Below are 18,022 nucleotides of genomic sequence, written 5' to 3' on the forward strand. Positions count from 1 at the left end.
ATAAAATTCATTTGGTTAGTGTTTCTCTTAGAGTGTCTGTGGAAGTGAGTTAAAAAGTAAAGGGTAGTTATCACCTAGATGAAAACTGGTAGGATTATTAGAGTCATCTCTCAGGATAATGGACTAAGACAGAGTTATTAATTCCCAAAGTTGGTAAGGATTATCTGAAAACAGAAAAGGAAAGCCAGAACCAGATTATAAATTATATTTTTGCTTCAGCATAATTATTAGAAGAAATGTATTTAATGATTATTTTAAAATATTATAATTAGGTTTAAATTTTAAAGATCAGTATGTACCAACACTATCTGATAAAGACAACTATCAGAATTTCACTTAATTGCTGTTTGGTTGGCAAAGTTTAGTTTTTCCTCCTTCAACTTTGCAAATAAATCTTATTCTTTTTGAGTCAATTTATGTTTCCCAGCATAATGATGTATTTTATCTATTCAGCTATGGCTGTATTCTCTGAAGCCAGCCAGCAATGATCTCACCTCACCTACAATATAAATCTATCAGTGAATAAACAATATCATTTTTATTTCAATGCTAATGACACACTACATGTCGCTTTGGCAGTTAAATAATTTATTTCTCTTTTGGGTGCAACTGCCAGACTTACTATAACTCTACTTCTGATATTCATTTTATGTTTAATAGTTCTTTCCCTCATGAGGATGCTTGTCAATCAATTAAATTGAAATGTCATTCTGACCTTTTATTGGAAAAAATTTACTCTTTTTTTCATTTCATCACAAGCCTTAATTGCTAGTGTTTAAAAAGTGTATACAAAACTATGTGCTCATCAACATTACTGACACTTTCTCCTTACAGAGGTTATCCAGTTGAGTCTGCCTGAAGATCAGAAACTAAGCATTACAGCGGCAACTGTGGGACAAAGTGCTGTTCTGAGCTGTGCAATTCAGGGAGCCCTGCGACCTCCCATCATCTGGAAGAGGAACAATATTATTCTAAATAATTTAGATTTGGAAGACATCAATGTGAGTACATACATAGACATTGCTTTGTAATTTGTATATTTCAAGTGACATACTCTAGACTTTGTGAAGTCTAAAGAGCTTAATGAATATTGGGTGCAGAGTAGAAGAGAATTATTGACACATTGTCATATTCATTCTACTGACCAGGAGGTGCACTGTAGATGATTGGAAATTATCTAAATCACTTGTATAGGTGTGCTAAGCAGTTTATGGAGCACTGGTTTATAAAGTGTTAAAGTGGATAAACAGTAGTTTTTTGCTTCAAATACTTTATGTATCAGAAACAATAAATATTAATCAAATAAATAAAATAAAAGACTTACTTTTCTAGAATAAAGGAATAAAGGGACATGTTTCTCCACTCTGACTCACTCCTAGAAATTCATAATGTAGATTCAATTCAGTAGGGTATAGCTCCAAAGTTAAAAAAAACACAAACAAAACAAAACAAACAAAAAAACACGAAAAACAGAATAAACTTCAGGATTTTTTTTTGTTTCTTTCATGCTATCTGCTAAAAGTGAACATCAAAAAGTGAACATCATCCTAGACATTGAAAAGAAGTAAAAATTTTATGTTAGGGGCTGTCTATGGAAATGAGTTGGTACAATCCTTTGCCTTGGTGATTTTGAGGTTTTATGATCTCTTTCCATATAAATTTCAATTATTTTTTATCACTCAAGAAAGCCATTGTCTATGGCCTTATTCTTTGCTGCTTTATAAAGAACTGCTAACACAGGCCCAAGAGTCACTCCTGTTTGCTACATCTTACTAATTAATATTCTTTTTTAATGTCCTCAAATGATTCAAAAACAGGTAGCTTCTGAAATATTAATTTGTTTATTTTGATAATTTTTTCTCAATTTACTTATATTGATGTTCTCTGGGAACTTTCCTCAGAGGATATATGGAGAATAATGTTTAGTTCTCTAAGCTATCAAGACTATTGTAGCATAGAAAGCTGTCATCTCAGGAGCATGCAATATTCTTTGAGAGGTATGGCCCTAGACAAAATCTACTTGGGTTTGTCTTTATGCCTTTTATCTTTTATTTTATATCTCTGTCATTACTATCAACCTTTCCACTATTATTTTCCAGAAGACCATGTATTCTAGGTTGCTGTGGTTTGAAAAATCTCAAAATAAGCTCATTATATTGTTTCAAAAGTAAGGAAGAGTGTGCTATGTGTGTTGTTCTGTGGACAACTTGCAATGGTGGACCTACTCTTATGCATGTATCTTATAAATTAATTTGCTTACTTCCTAATTCTTGAGTATGTTCTAAATGTTTCAGATTTCTAGAAAAAAATGATTATAGAAAAGTTAGGTAATTAAAATATATGTAAATATCAGATAAATTCTAGAATCAGTAAATTGATTTTTATTAGATAAAGTTATTTTGGATACATTTCATAGAGTAGATACATTTTGAGGATTTTAAAAGCACTTTCAATATTTTAAAAAGTTTCAATTTTATCTCAAGCCATATTTAATTAAGTTGAACAAAAATTAATAACCTATAGTGTACATATAACTACCAGTCTTTCACATAAAGCTTCAGAGAGTAGCCAAAGATATCTTTGAAAGAAGGGATATTTATTTCATTTCCCAGTATAACCCTGGTGTTTTTTGTTCAGTACTATGTAATCAACTGTCAAATTATCTAAATCAATTTAACCATTTACCAATATAGATAAACTAAAACAGTTATAAAACATTAAGTATTGTGTGTTGTTTTATATTTACTTCTGCTTAAGTAAGGCCTTCACTATGTAAATAACATCAGTCATAAAAGCTAGGGGTGGTCAGTGTTCAGCTTCAATGATGTCTTCAGTGGGCCAGTCCCACTATACCGCTTGTGTATTTGTGGCTTCTCACTCCCCAGGGATCTCCTAGATAGTCTATGAGCTCCCTAATATCTTTATTAAATTCATTTTCTGCTTAAAACTAGCTGAATGGGTTCCATTGTTTGACAGTAAGAATGGGTCTAATTAATTTCTGGGATCTAATATGTTAAAAAACATCTATAATTCATCTCCTTAAAATGTATTTTTTGTTGTTAGATATGGATATCTGATGTGTTGAAAGATCAAGATGATTTTACTATAGTAAATTACATCCATACTTTGTTTATAATCAAAGAAGACTTTCTAAAAGTTTATATGAATCATTTTTAAAACTTTTTATTATTTTATCTATTTCCAAAAAAGTGGGTTTAATTCCCATTAAATTCTGTAAAGTTAAAATTATAAGTGCCTTTCGTGTCAAAGGGAATCAGTGACAATTTGCAATAATCTTTCTAATTCTTTAACATATATAAGGTAGGATTTACTATATATTTACTTAGTCAATACATAAATACCTTTTTTTAAAAAATAGCATAACTACTCCTAATTTTTTTATCCACCTAGACCCATTCTTATATGTGGAAGAAGAGCCCTTTCATGAATTACAAATATTATTTTATTTATTTAATAGAATGGATTCATATTACTACTTATTATTTCACTACCTCATTATCTCATTAGCCCTAAAAATAACTCCATGAAGCAGAGATTCTTATCCTTCATTTACTCTGTAGATATTTATGCTAAGAGAGTGAAGGCCAAGGTTGTTGACCTAATAAGTGGTGCCTCTGGGGTATTTACAGGACCTGATTGACTCTAGATCATAAACTTGATCTGTGAGATTTTTGTAAATGTATGTTGCCCTTCGGAAATTATATTCCAACTAATTTTGTCCCTATATATTACAAATAGATTTAATATTCTCTGATATTATACATGATACTGATTGATATTCAACTGCTGTTTGGAGCTTTTTCATTTTGCCTATCTTCTCTTTTGTACCAAATGAATAAAAGGACATCACTTAACTATTAGAGAGAATATGACACAGTGGTTTGCGGGAAGGGCTGGCGTTACAGACTGTCTGGATTTCAATTAATACCCAGTCTCTTGGGAGTTAGGTGCCCTCAAGCAAGTTAAGTTCCCTAGGCTCCCACTTCCTAAGCAAAAATTGAAGAAAGAATAGAATAAACTCATTTTGTGTGTGTGAGAGAGAGAACTATTGAGATAAGCCTTTTTAAGCTGGTTACACTCTATAAGGCTCTTTGTAAATGTTCAATGAAACTAGGTTCTCTGTTTTCTCTCCTTCTTCTCCTCCTTTCCCTCGTCTTTCTCTTCCTCCTCTCTCTTTCTTCTTCTTCCTTCTCTTTCTCCTAATATATGTTTCAAGGAACAAAGATATATTCAATCTGCCTAAAACAATAGAAATTCAATGTTAGGATACATATAGTAATAAGGAAGTTTGGAAACACAAGAAATGCCAGAACCAAATTTTATCCAGTTATAGTGACTAAAATTGGAAGACCTTTATCTATTCAATCTAGCTTTATCTCTCTGTTAGCAATCTGGTATTAATCACTGCTCTAAAGATCATTAAATTCAATCAGCTAGTATAACTTCATCTATTTGTATGTGTGTCATCCTCTTTCTGCCCAAATTCCTGAAAAAGGTAATTGGCTTATTTTGATCATCTTGTTTTAGGTGGAAGGTGGCACACAAACTATAATTCTAATATTATTGTGACTGAGTCTGAGTCCTAATCTTGGTCTGTTCAGCTATAAGCACGGGTTTGCAGGTGAAGAGCTATGAGATATACTAGTAGAAGATGGCTCTCCTATTAACCTTACTTCTTTGCAGCTGGTTCCTGGGCTCAGCGTCCCCTTTGTTAGGGGAGCTGAATTAAGGAAGGCAAGGCAAACGTAGATACATGGTATAGATTTGAGAGAAACATCATTAGAAGATAGAATTGGCTGACAGGATTGGCAGCGAAGAGTGAAGGAATGAGAGGAAATAAAATGCAGCACCATTTCAGATGTGCTCACTTTACCAAGAAAATTTTCAGTAAAACCTTGGATAGCAGAGATTTTTATTTCCTTTGTTCCTGAGAGAAATTAGGTTTAAAAATCCAAGCCATTATTGTGTGTATCTTATTTATAATATCTCTAATTTTTTACCATTCATTATAATCTGGTCTTTATTCAACATTGAAATTAAATAATGTCATATCAACCTAGATTTCAATTCTAGTTGTATAACTTACTAGCTATGTAACACAATGAATTGACTGAAACAATTTAAGCTTCAGTTGATTTGTCTATAAAAGGAGAGATTATTATTAAATCCAATGACACATACCAAGTGTTCAATAAAATGTTATTTATTTTATCACTATCTATAGCTTGATTCAATATGGCATTGCTGATTGTGTTTAATAACAAATGTGAAGCCCCATGAGGATATTATTTCTTTGAAAATAACCTGATATAATATATATTATTATGACTTTCAACAACTTTACAGGTGAACTTGCTAGATAAAATACAGAATTCTCAGGTAATTTTGAATTTCAGATATACAATAAATAATTTTTCATTATAGGTATGAACCAAATGTTTCAGGGGATATACTTATACAAAAGTTATCCTTGTCTTCTGAAATTCAACTTTGCCATATTTTATTTGCTAAGCCTGGCACTATATTTACCTGAAAATTGGTTTGAATACTGCATTAAGCCACTTTCCTATAAGTGATTCTGTGGTGTATATCACTGAGATTAAAAGTTTGACCTATTCACATGAATTTAATCCATTCCTTTGCAGATTCCTGTTGTTTTCTCACTCTTAGTATTTGTTTTGTGACTTGTTTTCTACATCTATCTATCCTGTGTTAGCAGCTGTGTCCAGCACTGAGTAGAAGAGACTGGGAAAAAATAGTGAACTAAATCCACAGGAGTTTATTTTTCCATAAAATATATTGTCCACAGCTGGCATGACTGCTCCACAAAGCAGCTAGAACTCAAACTCCTATCTTCTTCTGGCATTCCAAGATCATGGCTTTCATCTTCAGGTCATGTCAGGGTTCAAGAGGGCTGTTGGAGCTCCAGCCACCAATCTATATTCCATCAATCTATAATCCAGGCCCACGGCCATACAAAGCAGGTGCAAGATAAATGGTTCTTATTTCTGGAAATCCCACAACTGTTTATGGGTCACTGATGAGCAATAACTGCAATAACTGTAGTAGGGAGGCTGGTAAATACAATTGTTCACTCACGTAGGCACACTGCTCAGCCTTCTGTTACAAAGGAGGGACAGGAGAGCAATCTCTACATCCCCATCAAAGGCCATCCAAGAGGATACGGAGTGTTCTACTTTATAATTTTTGTTTTGTTTTTCTTCATTGATTGAATATGATTATCCATCTGAATTCAAATTGAAGCAATTCTGCATAGCATCTTTATTTCTTTGGTATTTATGTCAGACTTTAATTTATTTCTTTGATTGTTTTGTTTTGCTTTTTACAGGCCTTTCCCTTAACTGTTCTTTTTTTTTCTTTTTGTATCCACTTTGATGAGTTTTCCTCTGATGGTTCTTAAGATAGTTCTATCCATGCATTTTTTTGAAGTAATTCTCACCATGTATAGTTGAACTCCACTTAAATCAAAGCATTCTGTTGATTTTAAAAAAAAACACTCAAAGACAATAAAACAATTGAAATGATTATTTTAATTCAAATCAGAATCCCATTGCAGATGTGGCAGCTTACTAGGTATTTTAAAGTGCTAGAGTGTTTTGTTTTGTTGTTTTTTTTAATACAAATCTGGCAAAACTAGTTCTGGTAGATAACATTCAAAGCATAATAAAATTTTGTTGTTGTTGTTTTTAAATACAAATCTGACAAAACAAGTTCTGGTAGATAACATTCAAAGCATAATAAAATTTTCCTTATTTGTCTAGATTTTAAAGCCTTTCAGTACTTAATAAAGAATATTACAACTTGCTTTGGCTAGATGTATCATCCAGTTGGTTAGAGTATCGCCCTGTATACCAAAAGGTTGCAGGTTCACATTCCCGATCAGGGCATATATCTAAGTTGCCTGTTAAGGTGGGTATTGGAGGCAACCAATTGATATTTCACTTTCACATGGATGGTTCTCTCTCACTCTCTCTCCCTGCCTCGCTCTCAAAAGAAAAAAAAATCAATAAAACCATATCCTCAGGTGAGGATAAAAATATTACAATTTATTCTGATAAAAAATGTTTCACCATATGTACCATACTTCCAATTTAGAAGCAAAGTCTCCAAGTCATATTTAATTCCCGGAGACTGAAAAGAGTGATTTTAGGAGTAGAAAATTCTGACTCTGTTACTCAATTTTCACATTTAAAACAGTGTGAAAATACACCCCCCCTCACCTTGAATTTTAAAATTCTCACATATATGAAAGGGGCATTTTTACCCTTTCGGCTATTAACTGGTAGCAGAAGCCAAATTATTCATCTCCAATAAAATAATTTAATTAGCAAGCTTTCATTTTAACTTTTTAGAAACCTGCAGTGTTGTTTTAAAATATGAAACATATTAGAGTATACCATTAAAGTAGTTATTTAAAAAGAAAGCTATTGACTTTTCTAGACAATAAAAAATCCATTTCTTTACCCCCTCAACTAAAAATGTGGACATTTAATGTTTGTAATATAATACATCATTTCCAAGTCATCTTTACCACTTATTCATTTTAATATAAGCCTGAGGCCATTGAGGCTCTTAAAATCCAAGTACAATCAGAGAATCTTTATGATTCAAAATCTTCCAAGCCAAATAAAACAGGGAGCATTGGCATGACTGAGGAAGCTGAATTTCTTTCACAAATATAAAATGTGCAGCAAACATTCTTTTCCCACATAAATATATGTTATACAGTTTCAATACTAATTGCTGAATTGGTGACATTGAATGTATTCATAAATATTGCCAAACAGTATGCTGCTTGAAAAGGAATATTGTTTCTAAATTACTTTTTTCTGCATATAATAGAGCACTGCATATTACAATTCACTTCTCAAAGAAGTCTTAAAATCAGTAATTTAAAAACATTTCAAATGTCTTTGGCCATATTCTTTTGGAACTTGTTCCAGCAAATAGCAATATGTAAAATTAAATGTCCATGTGTGAGTGAGTGAAAGAAATATTCATATTTTAGTTTGTTGAGTACCTGGTAATTTAATTTTAGGTTTAATTTTTAAAATTATGAAAGATCACACTGTTTAAATAAGTTTATGAGGACTGTTAGTAGGAAAACATGACTTTATTTTGACGTTCTTTTTTTGTCTTTCAGTAAAAGCCTTAGCTAAATATTTGTAAAGATTCTTACGTTGACGAAGCATGCTTCTTTCCTTTTTTTTTATTATTATGTCTTTGCTGTCCTGGCTTTAATTACTATGTTTAAGCTGACACATTACACATTATATTTCTATTGAAATTTCTCAATACCATCTTTTTTATTCGAATATGCACAATTGAAAATAATATCTTGGTACCAAGACCCAAAACATTTTCATTGTTTCTTATTCCATGTAAACATAACTAGAAAACTGGGTCCTGCTAGAGTTCTTTCTCATTTTTTTCTCAAATCTAATCTGCCACAAAACCTTGTGAATTTAACTTTTTTATTTATCTTAAATCGATTCTGTCATCTTATTTCTTCTATGGCTGCCTTAGTTTAAGCTCTTATCATTTCTCACCTTCAAACATTATGTTTGCCTACTGAGACAACCCCTTCGTTTTAAACATACAATTCTGTTCCCTTGATCTATAGGGTGTCGCCCCCAAAATGTATGCACACACTTTGATTAATTATACATTGGTCTTTATTAAAATACATTTCACTTTCAAAATTGAGCTATCAGCGGTATACACTTTTGGGGGCACACTGTTTATGTCTGTTTTTGTGGCAGTACTATGCTGTTTTTGATTACTATGCCCTTGTAGTATAGTTTGAGATCATGTAATGTGATACCTCTAACTTTCTTCTTTTTCTTTTTTAAAAAAAATATATTTTGTTGATTTTTTGCAGAGGGGAAGGGAGAGGGATAGACAGTTAGAAACATCGATTAGCTGCCTCCTGCACATCTCCTACTGGGGATGTGCCCGCAACCCAGGTACATGCCCTTGACTGGAATCGAACTTGGGACCTTTCAGTCCGCAGGCCAACGCTCCATCCACTGAACCAAACCGGCCAGGGCACTTTCTTCTTTTTCAAGATTACTGAGGCTATGCAAGGTCTTTTTTGGTTCCATACACATTTTTGGAATACTATTATTTACTCTAGTTCTATAAAATATGCCATTGGTATTTTTAGAGGAATTGTGTTGAATGTATAGATTGCTTTGGGTAGTATGGATATTTTAATGATGTTAAGTCTTCCTATCCATGCTTATGGTATATGCTTCCCCTTATTTGTGTCTCTAATTTTCTTTCCTCAGAACCTTATAATGTTCTGAGTACTGGTCTTTTACATCCTTGGTTAAATTTATTCCTTAGTACCTTATTATTTTGTTGTTGTTGTTATTGCATTTGTAAATGGGATTGTTTTCTTAGATTCTCTTTCTGGTAGTTCATCATCAATGTATAAAAATGCCACCAATTTCTGCCAGGCCAGTGAGGCTCAATGGTTGAGTGTCAACCTATGACCCAGGAGGGCAAGGTTCAATTTCCGGTCAGGGCATATGCCTGGGTTGTGGGCTCGATCCCCAGTGTGGGCATGCAGGAAGCAGCCAATCAATGATTCTCTCTCATCATTGATGTTTCTATCTCGCTTTCCTTCTTCCTTCTCTGAAATCAATAAAAATATATTTAAAAAAATAAAAAATAAAAAAAATGCCACCAATTTCTGATTATTAATTTTGTATCTGCTACTGTACTGAACTCAGTTATCAGTTCTCATAGTATTTTTTTAAGAATATATATTTTTACTGATTTCAGAGAGAAAGGGAGAGGAGAGAGAGAGGTAGAAACATCAGTGTTGAGAGAGAATCATTGATCGGCTGCCTCCTGCATGCCCCCTACTGGGAATCGATCATGCAACCGGGTATATGCCCTTGACCAGAACCGAACCCGGGATCCTTCAGTCTGCATGCTGATGCTTCATCCACTCTGGCAAACCAGCTAGGGCAGTTCTAGTAGGATTTTTGATGGAGTCGTTAGGGTTTCCTATATAGAATATCATGTCATCTGCAAATAATGAGTTTTACTTCTTTCTTTCTAATTTGAATGCTTTTTATTAATTCTTCTTATTTAATTGCTGTGACTAGAACTTTCAGTACTGTTTTGAATAAGAGTACTGAAAATGGACATCCTGTCTTATTCCTAATCCTAAGGGAAACAATTTCAGGTTTTGTCTTTTTAGTATGATCTTGGCTGTGGGTTTGTCATATATGTCCTTTATTATATTAAAGTATGTTACCTTTATTCCCACTTTGCTTAGAGTTTTTAACTATATGGGTGCTGAATTTTATCCAATGTTTTTCTTTCTGCGCCTGTGCCTGTTGATATGATCGTGATTTTTATCCTTCCTTTTGTGTATGTGATGTATCATACCTTTATAGTTAATATTTGACAAAGGAGACCAGAACACATAATGGGGCAAAGATAGTCTATTCAATAAATGGCATTGGGAAAATTGGACATATTCATGCAAAAAAAAAATGAAACTAGACAACCAACTTGAATCATACACAAGAATAAATTTAAAATGGATTAAAGACTTAAATGTAAAATTCAAAAACATAAAAATTCTAAAAGAAAACATAGGCAATAAAATCCCAGACATTTCTCATAGCAATATTTTTTCCATATAACTTCTTGGGCAAGGGAAACAAAATAAAACATACACAAATGGGACTACATCAAACTAAAATATTTTGCACAGCAAAGGAAACCATCAACAAAATTAAAAAACAAACTACTGAATGGGAGAACATATTTGCCAATGATATATCTGATAAGTGGTTAATATCCAAAATTCATAAAGAACTCAACTCAACACCGAAAAAAAAAAAACAAACCAAAAAACGAACAATGCAATTGGAAAATGGGAAAGGACCTGAGTAAACACTTCTCCAAAGAGGACACACAGTGGTCGATAGACATATGAAAAAATGTTCAATGTTACTAATCATCACAGAAATGCAAATTAAAACCACAATGAGATATCACTTCACACCTGCCAAAAAAAAATTATCAATAAATCAACAAACAACAAGTATAGGTGAGAGTGTAGAGAAAAAAAGAACCTTACTGCACTATTGGTGGGAATGCAGTTTGGTGCAGCCACTGGAAAGCAGTATGGAATTTCCTCAAAAAAATTAAAAATGGAACTGCCTTATACCCAGAGGTTCCTTTTCTGGGGATCTATCTGAGGAAACCCGAAACACTGCTTCAAAGAAATATAGCATCTCTGTGTTCATTGAGTCAAGATTTATAAGCAGCCCAAGTACCCTTCAGTAGAAGAGTGGATAAAAAGCTGTGGTACATTTACACAATGGAATACTACTCAGCTGTAATAAAGAAGGAAATCTTCTCTTTGGTGACATCATGGATGGGCTTAGAACATATTATGCTAAGTGAAATAAGCCAGTCAGAGAGGCAAATACCATATGATTTCACTTATATGTGGATACAGAGAACAGACTGACAGCTGTCATAGTGGGGGGAGGTGGGGTGCTGTGTGAAATAGGTGAAAGGATTAAGCTAAACAAAACAAACAAACAAACAAAAAACTTCCAAAAGACTCATAAACACAAATAGTATAGTGATTACCAGAGAGAAGCAGGGTGTGGGCAGGTAGAAGAAAGTAAAGGGGAAATAAATGATGACGGAAGGAGACTAGACTATGGGTAGTGAACACACAATACAATATGCAGATGATGTATTACAGAATTGTGAACTTAAAACTTATTTAATTAGTCAATTTAAACTAATAAATTAAATAAAAATATATATTTAAAAAATAAACCTGCACTTCCTATTACAGCCAGATAGATCTTCATAAATTTACATCTGACCATTTTACTTTCCTCTTTAAAACCATTTAATAGCTTCTTGTAGCTTTTAGGAGAAAAAAAAGATTTAAAAATTTTGGCTTGGTCTATAAAGCCTGTTTCTCTATTAAATCTTCCTTGTATTCACACATATTCACTCTTTACTACAGCCTCTCCAAAGTGCTTGCTACACTCTATGTTAAATTATTAATTCCAGTCTTGAACTCATTCTTATCTCTATGGAAAAACTTTCCCTTGTCCCTTTCATCTACCTAAATCCATTGCATCCTTTAAGAATAGACAAATCGACCCTGACTTGTTTGGCTCAGCGGATAGAGCGTTGGTCTGCGGACTGAAGGGTCCCAGGTTCGATTCCGGTCAAGGGCATGTACCTTTTGATGTTCCTCTCTCATCAATGTTTCTAACTCTCTATCCTTCTCCCTTCCTCTCTGTAAAAAATCAATAAAATATATTTTTTTAAAAATAAAGAATAGAAAAATCCTTCTTATGCCTAAATTTGACTTCTTAAAAGTTCTTTGTTCAGTAAATATAGTACTTGTTGCATACTAATAAACCATGAATATTATTGTCTTTCTTCTATGAACTAGAAACTCGTAGCACAACGATCTTTGCTTGTTCAGCTTCATGTTATGATGTTAGCACTGTACTGACACATATGAGTTCATTTTTAAAGTACAAATAACAAATGACATAGTGATATTTTTATACTAGTATTTTTAATTACGCGTTACCTTATTCCCTCCTTCTTTACTTTGTTCCATGACCCCCAGTGGATGCCTAAAACCATCAATAGTACTAAATTCTCTCTCTCTCTCTCTCTCTCTCTCTATCTATCTTGCTTAATATCACAGATAGTACCAAACCCTATATACACTATGTTTTTCTTATACATACATACCTATAATAAAGTTAAATTTATACATTAGGGATAGTAAGATATTAATAATGATACCTAATAATAAAATCAAAGAATTATAACAATATACTGAATAAAAGTTTTGTGAATGTAGTCTCTCTCCCACAATATCTTATTGTGTTGTACTTACCTTTTCACTTACAGGAAGCACTTTGCAGCTTCTCTTTGTCATATCTAAATTGCCAGAATCACTACTCTTGCATTTTAGGGCTATCACGAAATAAAATAAGTGTTACTTGAACACCAGCACAACTATACCGTGACAGTCAATCTGATAACTGAGACAGCTACTAAATGATTAAAAGGCAAGTAACATATGCAGCATGGGCACACTGGACAATGGGCTGATTCACATCCTTGGCAGGATGAAGGGGGAAGGCATGAGATTTCATCACACTACTCAGAGGGTGTGCAATTTAAAATTTAGGATTTTTTTCTTGAATTTTCCATTTAATATTTTTGGAAAACTGTTGATCATGGATAATCGAGACTGTAAAAACTGACACCGCAGATAAGGGGGACTGCTATATTGGGTTTATAGACTTTTTCATACTTAAAACCTTACCAGGAATTTTATTTACTTACTATAGTCACATGCAGGATTATAAATCACCTGATGTTTATTGGCAATTAATCATTTAAGCCTAGTACAGCTCAACAATTTCCAGATTCAATTTCTTTAATAACATTTCTCATTAAGCATATTGATTTTTTACTACAGCTTCAATGTAATCTCCTATTATATGCAGTAAGGGGGAGGTAAGCAAAGCATGAAGGGAAGCAAAATTTTGGTCATTGTATAATCTTCATGCATTCAACAAACATTGATTTCATAGCTACCCTTTTTCAGGCACTCAGCTAAATGTTGAGGATATACTTACAAGAGACATCATTTAAGTCTTGAAAATCTCATAGGTTGAAGGAATAAAATAACAACAACTTCATTTTCCTAAATAATAAAAGCCTAGGTCGCATCACGTGCGACATCATCACAAGATGGCTGCCACAAGTTGGCTGCCCTCATGTCATCACAAGATGGCCACCACAAGATGGCTGGCAGGGGAGGGCTGTTGTGGGAGATCAGGCCAGCAGAGTAGGGCAGTTAGGGGTGACCAGGCCTGCAGGGGAGGGCAGTTGGATGCGAGATCAGGCCAGCAGGGGAGGGCAGTTGGGGGCAACCAGGCTATCAGGGAATGTCAGTAGGGGGTGACTAGGCCTGCAGGGGAGGGCAGTGGGGGGCGACTGGGCCAGCAGGGGAGCAGTTAGGCATCAATCAGGCTGGCAGGGGAGCAATCAGGCTGGCAGGCAGAAGCAGTTAGGGGCAATCAGGCAGCCAGGCAGGTGAGTGTTTAAGAGCCAGCAGTCCACAGGGATAGGGCCTAACTGGCAGTTGGACATCCCCCAAGGGGTCCCAGATGGGAGAGGATGCAGGCCGGGCTGAGGGACAACCCCCCCCACTCGTGCACGGATTTCATGCACCGAGCCTCTATTATTTAATAATGCAATATGAAACTGTTTTACAAATGTATACATTTGTACATTTTGTATACAAATATATGAAAAATAAAAAAGGGAAGCCCGTTTTAAGTTTTCAGAGTTATAGAAGAACTTTAAGGAATACACTAGTCTTGGAGTTTAGATGATAGCTAGATGAAGGAGTGGCAAATAGGTATTCTGGGGAAAGGCATCGAGATAGCATGGTACATTTCAGTGAAGTGACTGTCTATTCATCTGTCTAAGAGTAAGCAAAGCAATAGATTAATAAAAGGCTTCAATATACAGATTGGGGGGAAAGTAGGTTTACAATTGTGAGTACACTAAACAGTTTATTCTTGCATTATTATTTATTTATTATTTTTTATATGAACAACTGTAAATCTACTTTTGCCCCACTCTATATTATATAAAACTTGGTTTTGGCATTTGATTATAGAGCTATACATTTACATGTGTAGCATATAACAATGATAACATTGGATAAATACTTAATATTTATCATACATTTTAATTAAAAAATATATTAACTCATTTATTTCACAACACAAAATCTATATAAACCAACACACACATACACAAGATGATACTTATGTTGATTTTTAGCTGCACAATTTCTATAATAATTTTGGGTTTCTCTGTAGTTTATCTTTCTCCAGTCACTTTGGTCCATATATGCAGGTAGAATTATAATTTAAACAAATAATACATCCATACAACTTTAAGCAAGTTATCAGTTTCATAGCAAAAGAGAATTAACAAGCATCATTTCAAGAATATATAGCTTATGCCAATTGGTCTTACAAACACTCAAAAGTACATACAATTCCTTTCACAGTAGACTCTAATTATAGTTCACTTTCTTCCTAACCTTTAAATAAAGCCCATCTTGTGAGAGAGATATCCACTACAAAATTTATTTTTAAAATATAAAGGGAAAATTATATTGGAATTTCTCCCAAATACCGACAATCATAGCATATAAAATAAAAATCTTCTTACATAATGAAAGGCATAAAAGATGGAGGATTTTTAATATAAAAATATAACCAATCATTGTAATAGTAGCTGTTAACTATTATTTTCCTTATCTTTCTCCTTTTGTTCAAAGAACAGAAGTTAGAGTTTGATCTAAAAAAAACCTAACAGATATTTTTTATCTGTAACAATCCTATATAATAAAAGCCTAATAAACAAATTGTCCCCTTGACCAGGAGTTCGACTGGGAGTTCAGCTAGGGTGGGGCTGGCTGGCCAACCATCCACAGGTCCACAGTCCCTCTCCCTGGCCGGCTCCACCCCGGCCAGTGGCAGCAGGCAGCTGGGGGAACGGAGGCCCTGGCCGGCAGCCAGGAGCTGCTAGGGACCCTACCCATGCATGAATTTTGTGCACTGGGCCTCTAGTATCTATATAAGCTATCAACATTGTACTTCTGAGTACTCAGTATTTTAGAGTGAGACATTTAAGAAGGCTATTAAAGTTGATTAACTGAAAAGAAGTTGTAAAATATCCAATTTTGTTGTTCCTTCAATTATTTGTTTTTATTATTTCTGTTCAGTTAGCAAGGTTTTGCAGAGGTAGGAGATTTCTCAGATATTTTTTGGAACAGTATACACTATTAAAATTAGGCAAGAGAATAAAAACTACTAATAACTAACACCTTTTTTTGCTCACTAAAGGAACTTGATGCAGAGGTGTGTGAAATCAAAGTTATATTAGTGAAGCTTATTAATTGGCAATTGCTTATAAATTACTGTTTTTCCTCTTGAAAATTAGTTATATTTATGAGATTGTAGATAACTCTAGTAAACATTCTCAAATTTATATGACCAACATTCAAGCATATTTACATTGACATTCTTATGACTCATAATAATGACAAAAATGGATTGTGATTTTATTACTTTTGCTTAAAAATAATAAACCAGCAATTGTTCAGAAGGAGGATATTAATTCCTCACTTATTTTATTCATTTATATTCCATGATGACCTATTTAAGTCTAATAATTTAACGTGAGTGTGCTTCCTCAACAACTTATCAGTTGGTGTTTACAAATAATCAACAAATATGTATGAGTTTATGGCAGGGAGGTATTTTATAATCTATGATTTGAAGTTTATAAGTGTAAGATTTATTTTAATTTGTGGAAAGAAAAATTGGGACAGCAAAAATAAAGACAATTGTCATTGGATTGCCACCATGTGTATAAGGCAAACAAGGACAACTTACTTCTTAGAGAGTAAAAAATTGAGATAAACATGGTTGCAATGATCCATTGGTTCATTTTCTGGGTTAGGTAATTAGAGGGCCATTTTCTGGCTAATGCTTTAGAGTTAATTGCTTGACATGATATATCAATGACCTTACAGAGATATATAACAGGGACTTATCTTTCAAAGTCATATTGGAGTATGGTCAAACGTTCCACTCATTAGGGCACAGGCTCTGTGATTATGCATGTAACTTGTGCATATGTTCTCAAAAAAAGATGCAAATGATTTCTACTCTATAGAAAACATAAGTACAAAATAATTGTTTTATTGGCATGTAGGACATTAACCATTTTGTGTTTAACAACAGTTGTCTAAATATACCATTGCCACCATGTTTACTTGAAACTTTTTTCTCTAAAAAAAAATGTTGCCTCTCTGCAGTTCAATGTCAATCAGTTAAAAAGTGTTGTTTTTGTTGAAGTTAGAGTTGACCTTGCCACACACTAAAATAAATCTTATATAAACTCAATGTATTTCAAAATTAGAGAAGAAGTTAAACAGAATAAATCAAGAATAAACCAAGACTTAAAGAAATGTTTTACCTGAATTTTCACTTAAGTGATATGCTGACATTTTATATACAGTTTTCTTTTATTACTAAACTTATTTTGGTATAAATTTGAAATTATACTTGTTAAATTAATAATTAAAATATTCTTTAAATTTTTAAATTTATTAGAGTTGTCAAGTCAAAATACTTTGTTTATTATGTATGTCCAATAAAGCTAAGTGTCAATTTAAGTAATAGTTATATTGTTAAATAAATATAAAAATATAGTATTAGATGCCAAATTAGTGTTATAGGTCACACGCATTATTGATAGAAGAAAAGAATATGAATTAGTGGACTCAAAAAAGTATTAGGGGAGTTCAATTTTTGGCCTTGACAAATAAAAAGTAAGATCATAATTGTAAAGATATTTGCAGAAACTTGAATTATAGGGGCTCTTTTAGGAAGCTTAAAATAGATAAATAATATTCAGGAGGCACAGAATTAAACAACCCATTGCCATAGTATCTCTTACTGTAAGATTAGTGGGGAATGAAATTATCTTAAATACCTGGGTGCGTCAGATAAATGATTAACTTGGCCTGTAAGGAATTAATTTGCTTAAGGTTTGCTCATTTGTTTGTTATTGAACAAAAATGTGTTATAGAAATGTTGGAAATATTTTGTGTCAGATTCCTATCAAATGATTTCACTTATTTGTGGAATCTAATGAACAAAATGAATTGACCAACGAAATAAGACCCAAAGCAGGGAGGCATGAAATAGACTGATATATATTGATGTGGGGTTGAGGGGACAGGAAGAGATAAACCAAAGGACTTATATACTTACTAGAGGCCTGGCACATAAAACTCATGCACAGTAGGGTCCCTAGGCCTGGCCTGATATCAGGGCAGATCTTCCCCAGCTTCTGGTAG

The 18,022-nt window shown here is 33.4% G+C and overlaps 1 protein-coding gene across 2 annotated transcripts in view; it reads left to right on the top strand.

The window, feature by feature from the left end:
- The window catches only part of FSTL5 (follistatin-like 5), a 592,573-nt gene that overhangs the window by 393,836 nt on the left and 180,715 nt on the right, over positions 1-18,022 (top strand). For both annotated transcript variants that reach the window (XM_005860522.2, XM_014534995.1), the window contains exon 7: positions 835-1,001. In XM_005860522.2, coding sequence (XP_005860584.1) covers positions 835-1,001 — 167 coding nt within the window. The remainder of the gene's footprint in view (positions 1-834; positions 1,002-18,022) is intronic.

The sequence above is a fragment of the Myotis brandtii genome, unplaced genomic scaffold, assembly GCF_000412655.1.
Source record: "Myotis brandtii unplaced genomic scaffold, ASM41265v1 scaffold136, whole genome shotgun sequence".
NCBI lineage: Eukaryota > Metazoa > Chordata > Mammalia > Chiroptera > Vespertilionidae > Myotis > Myotis brandtii.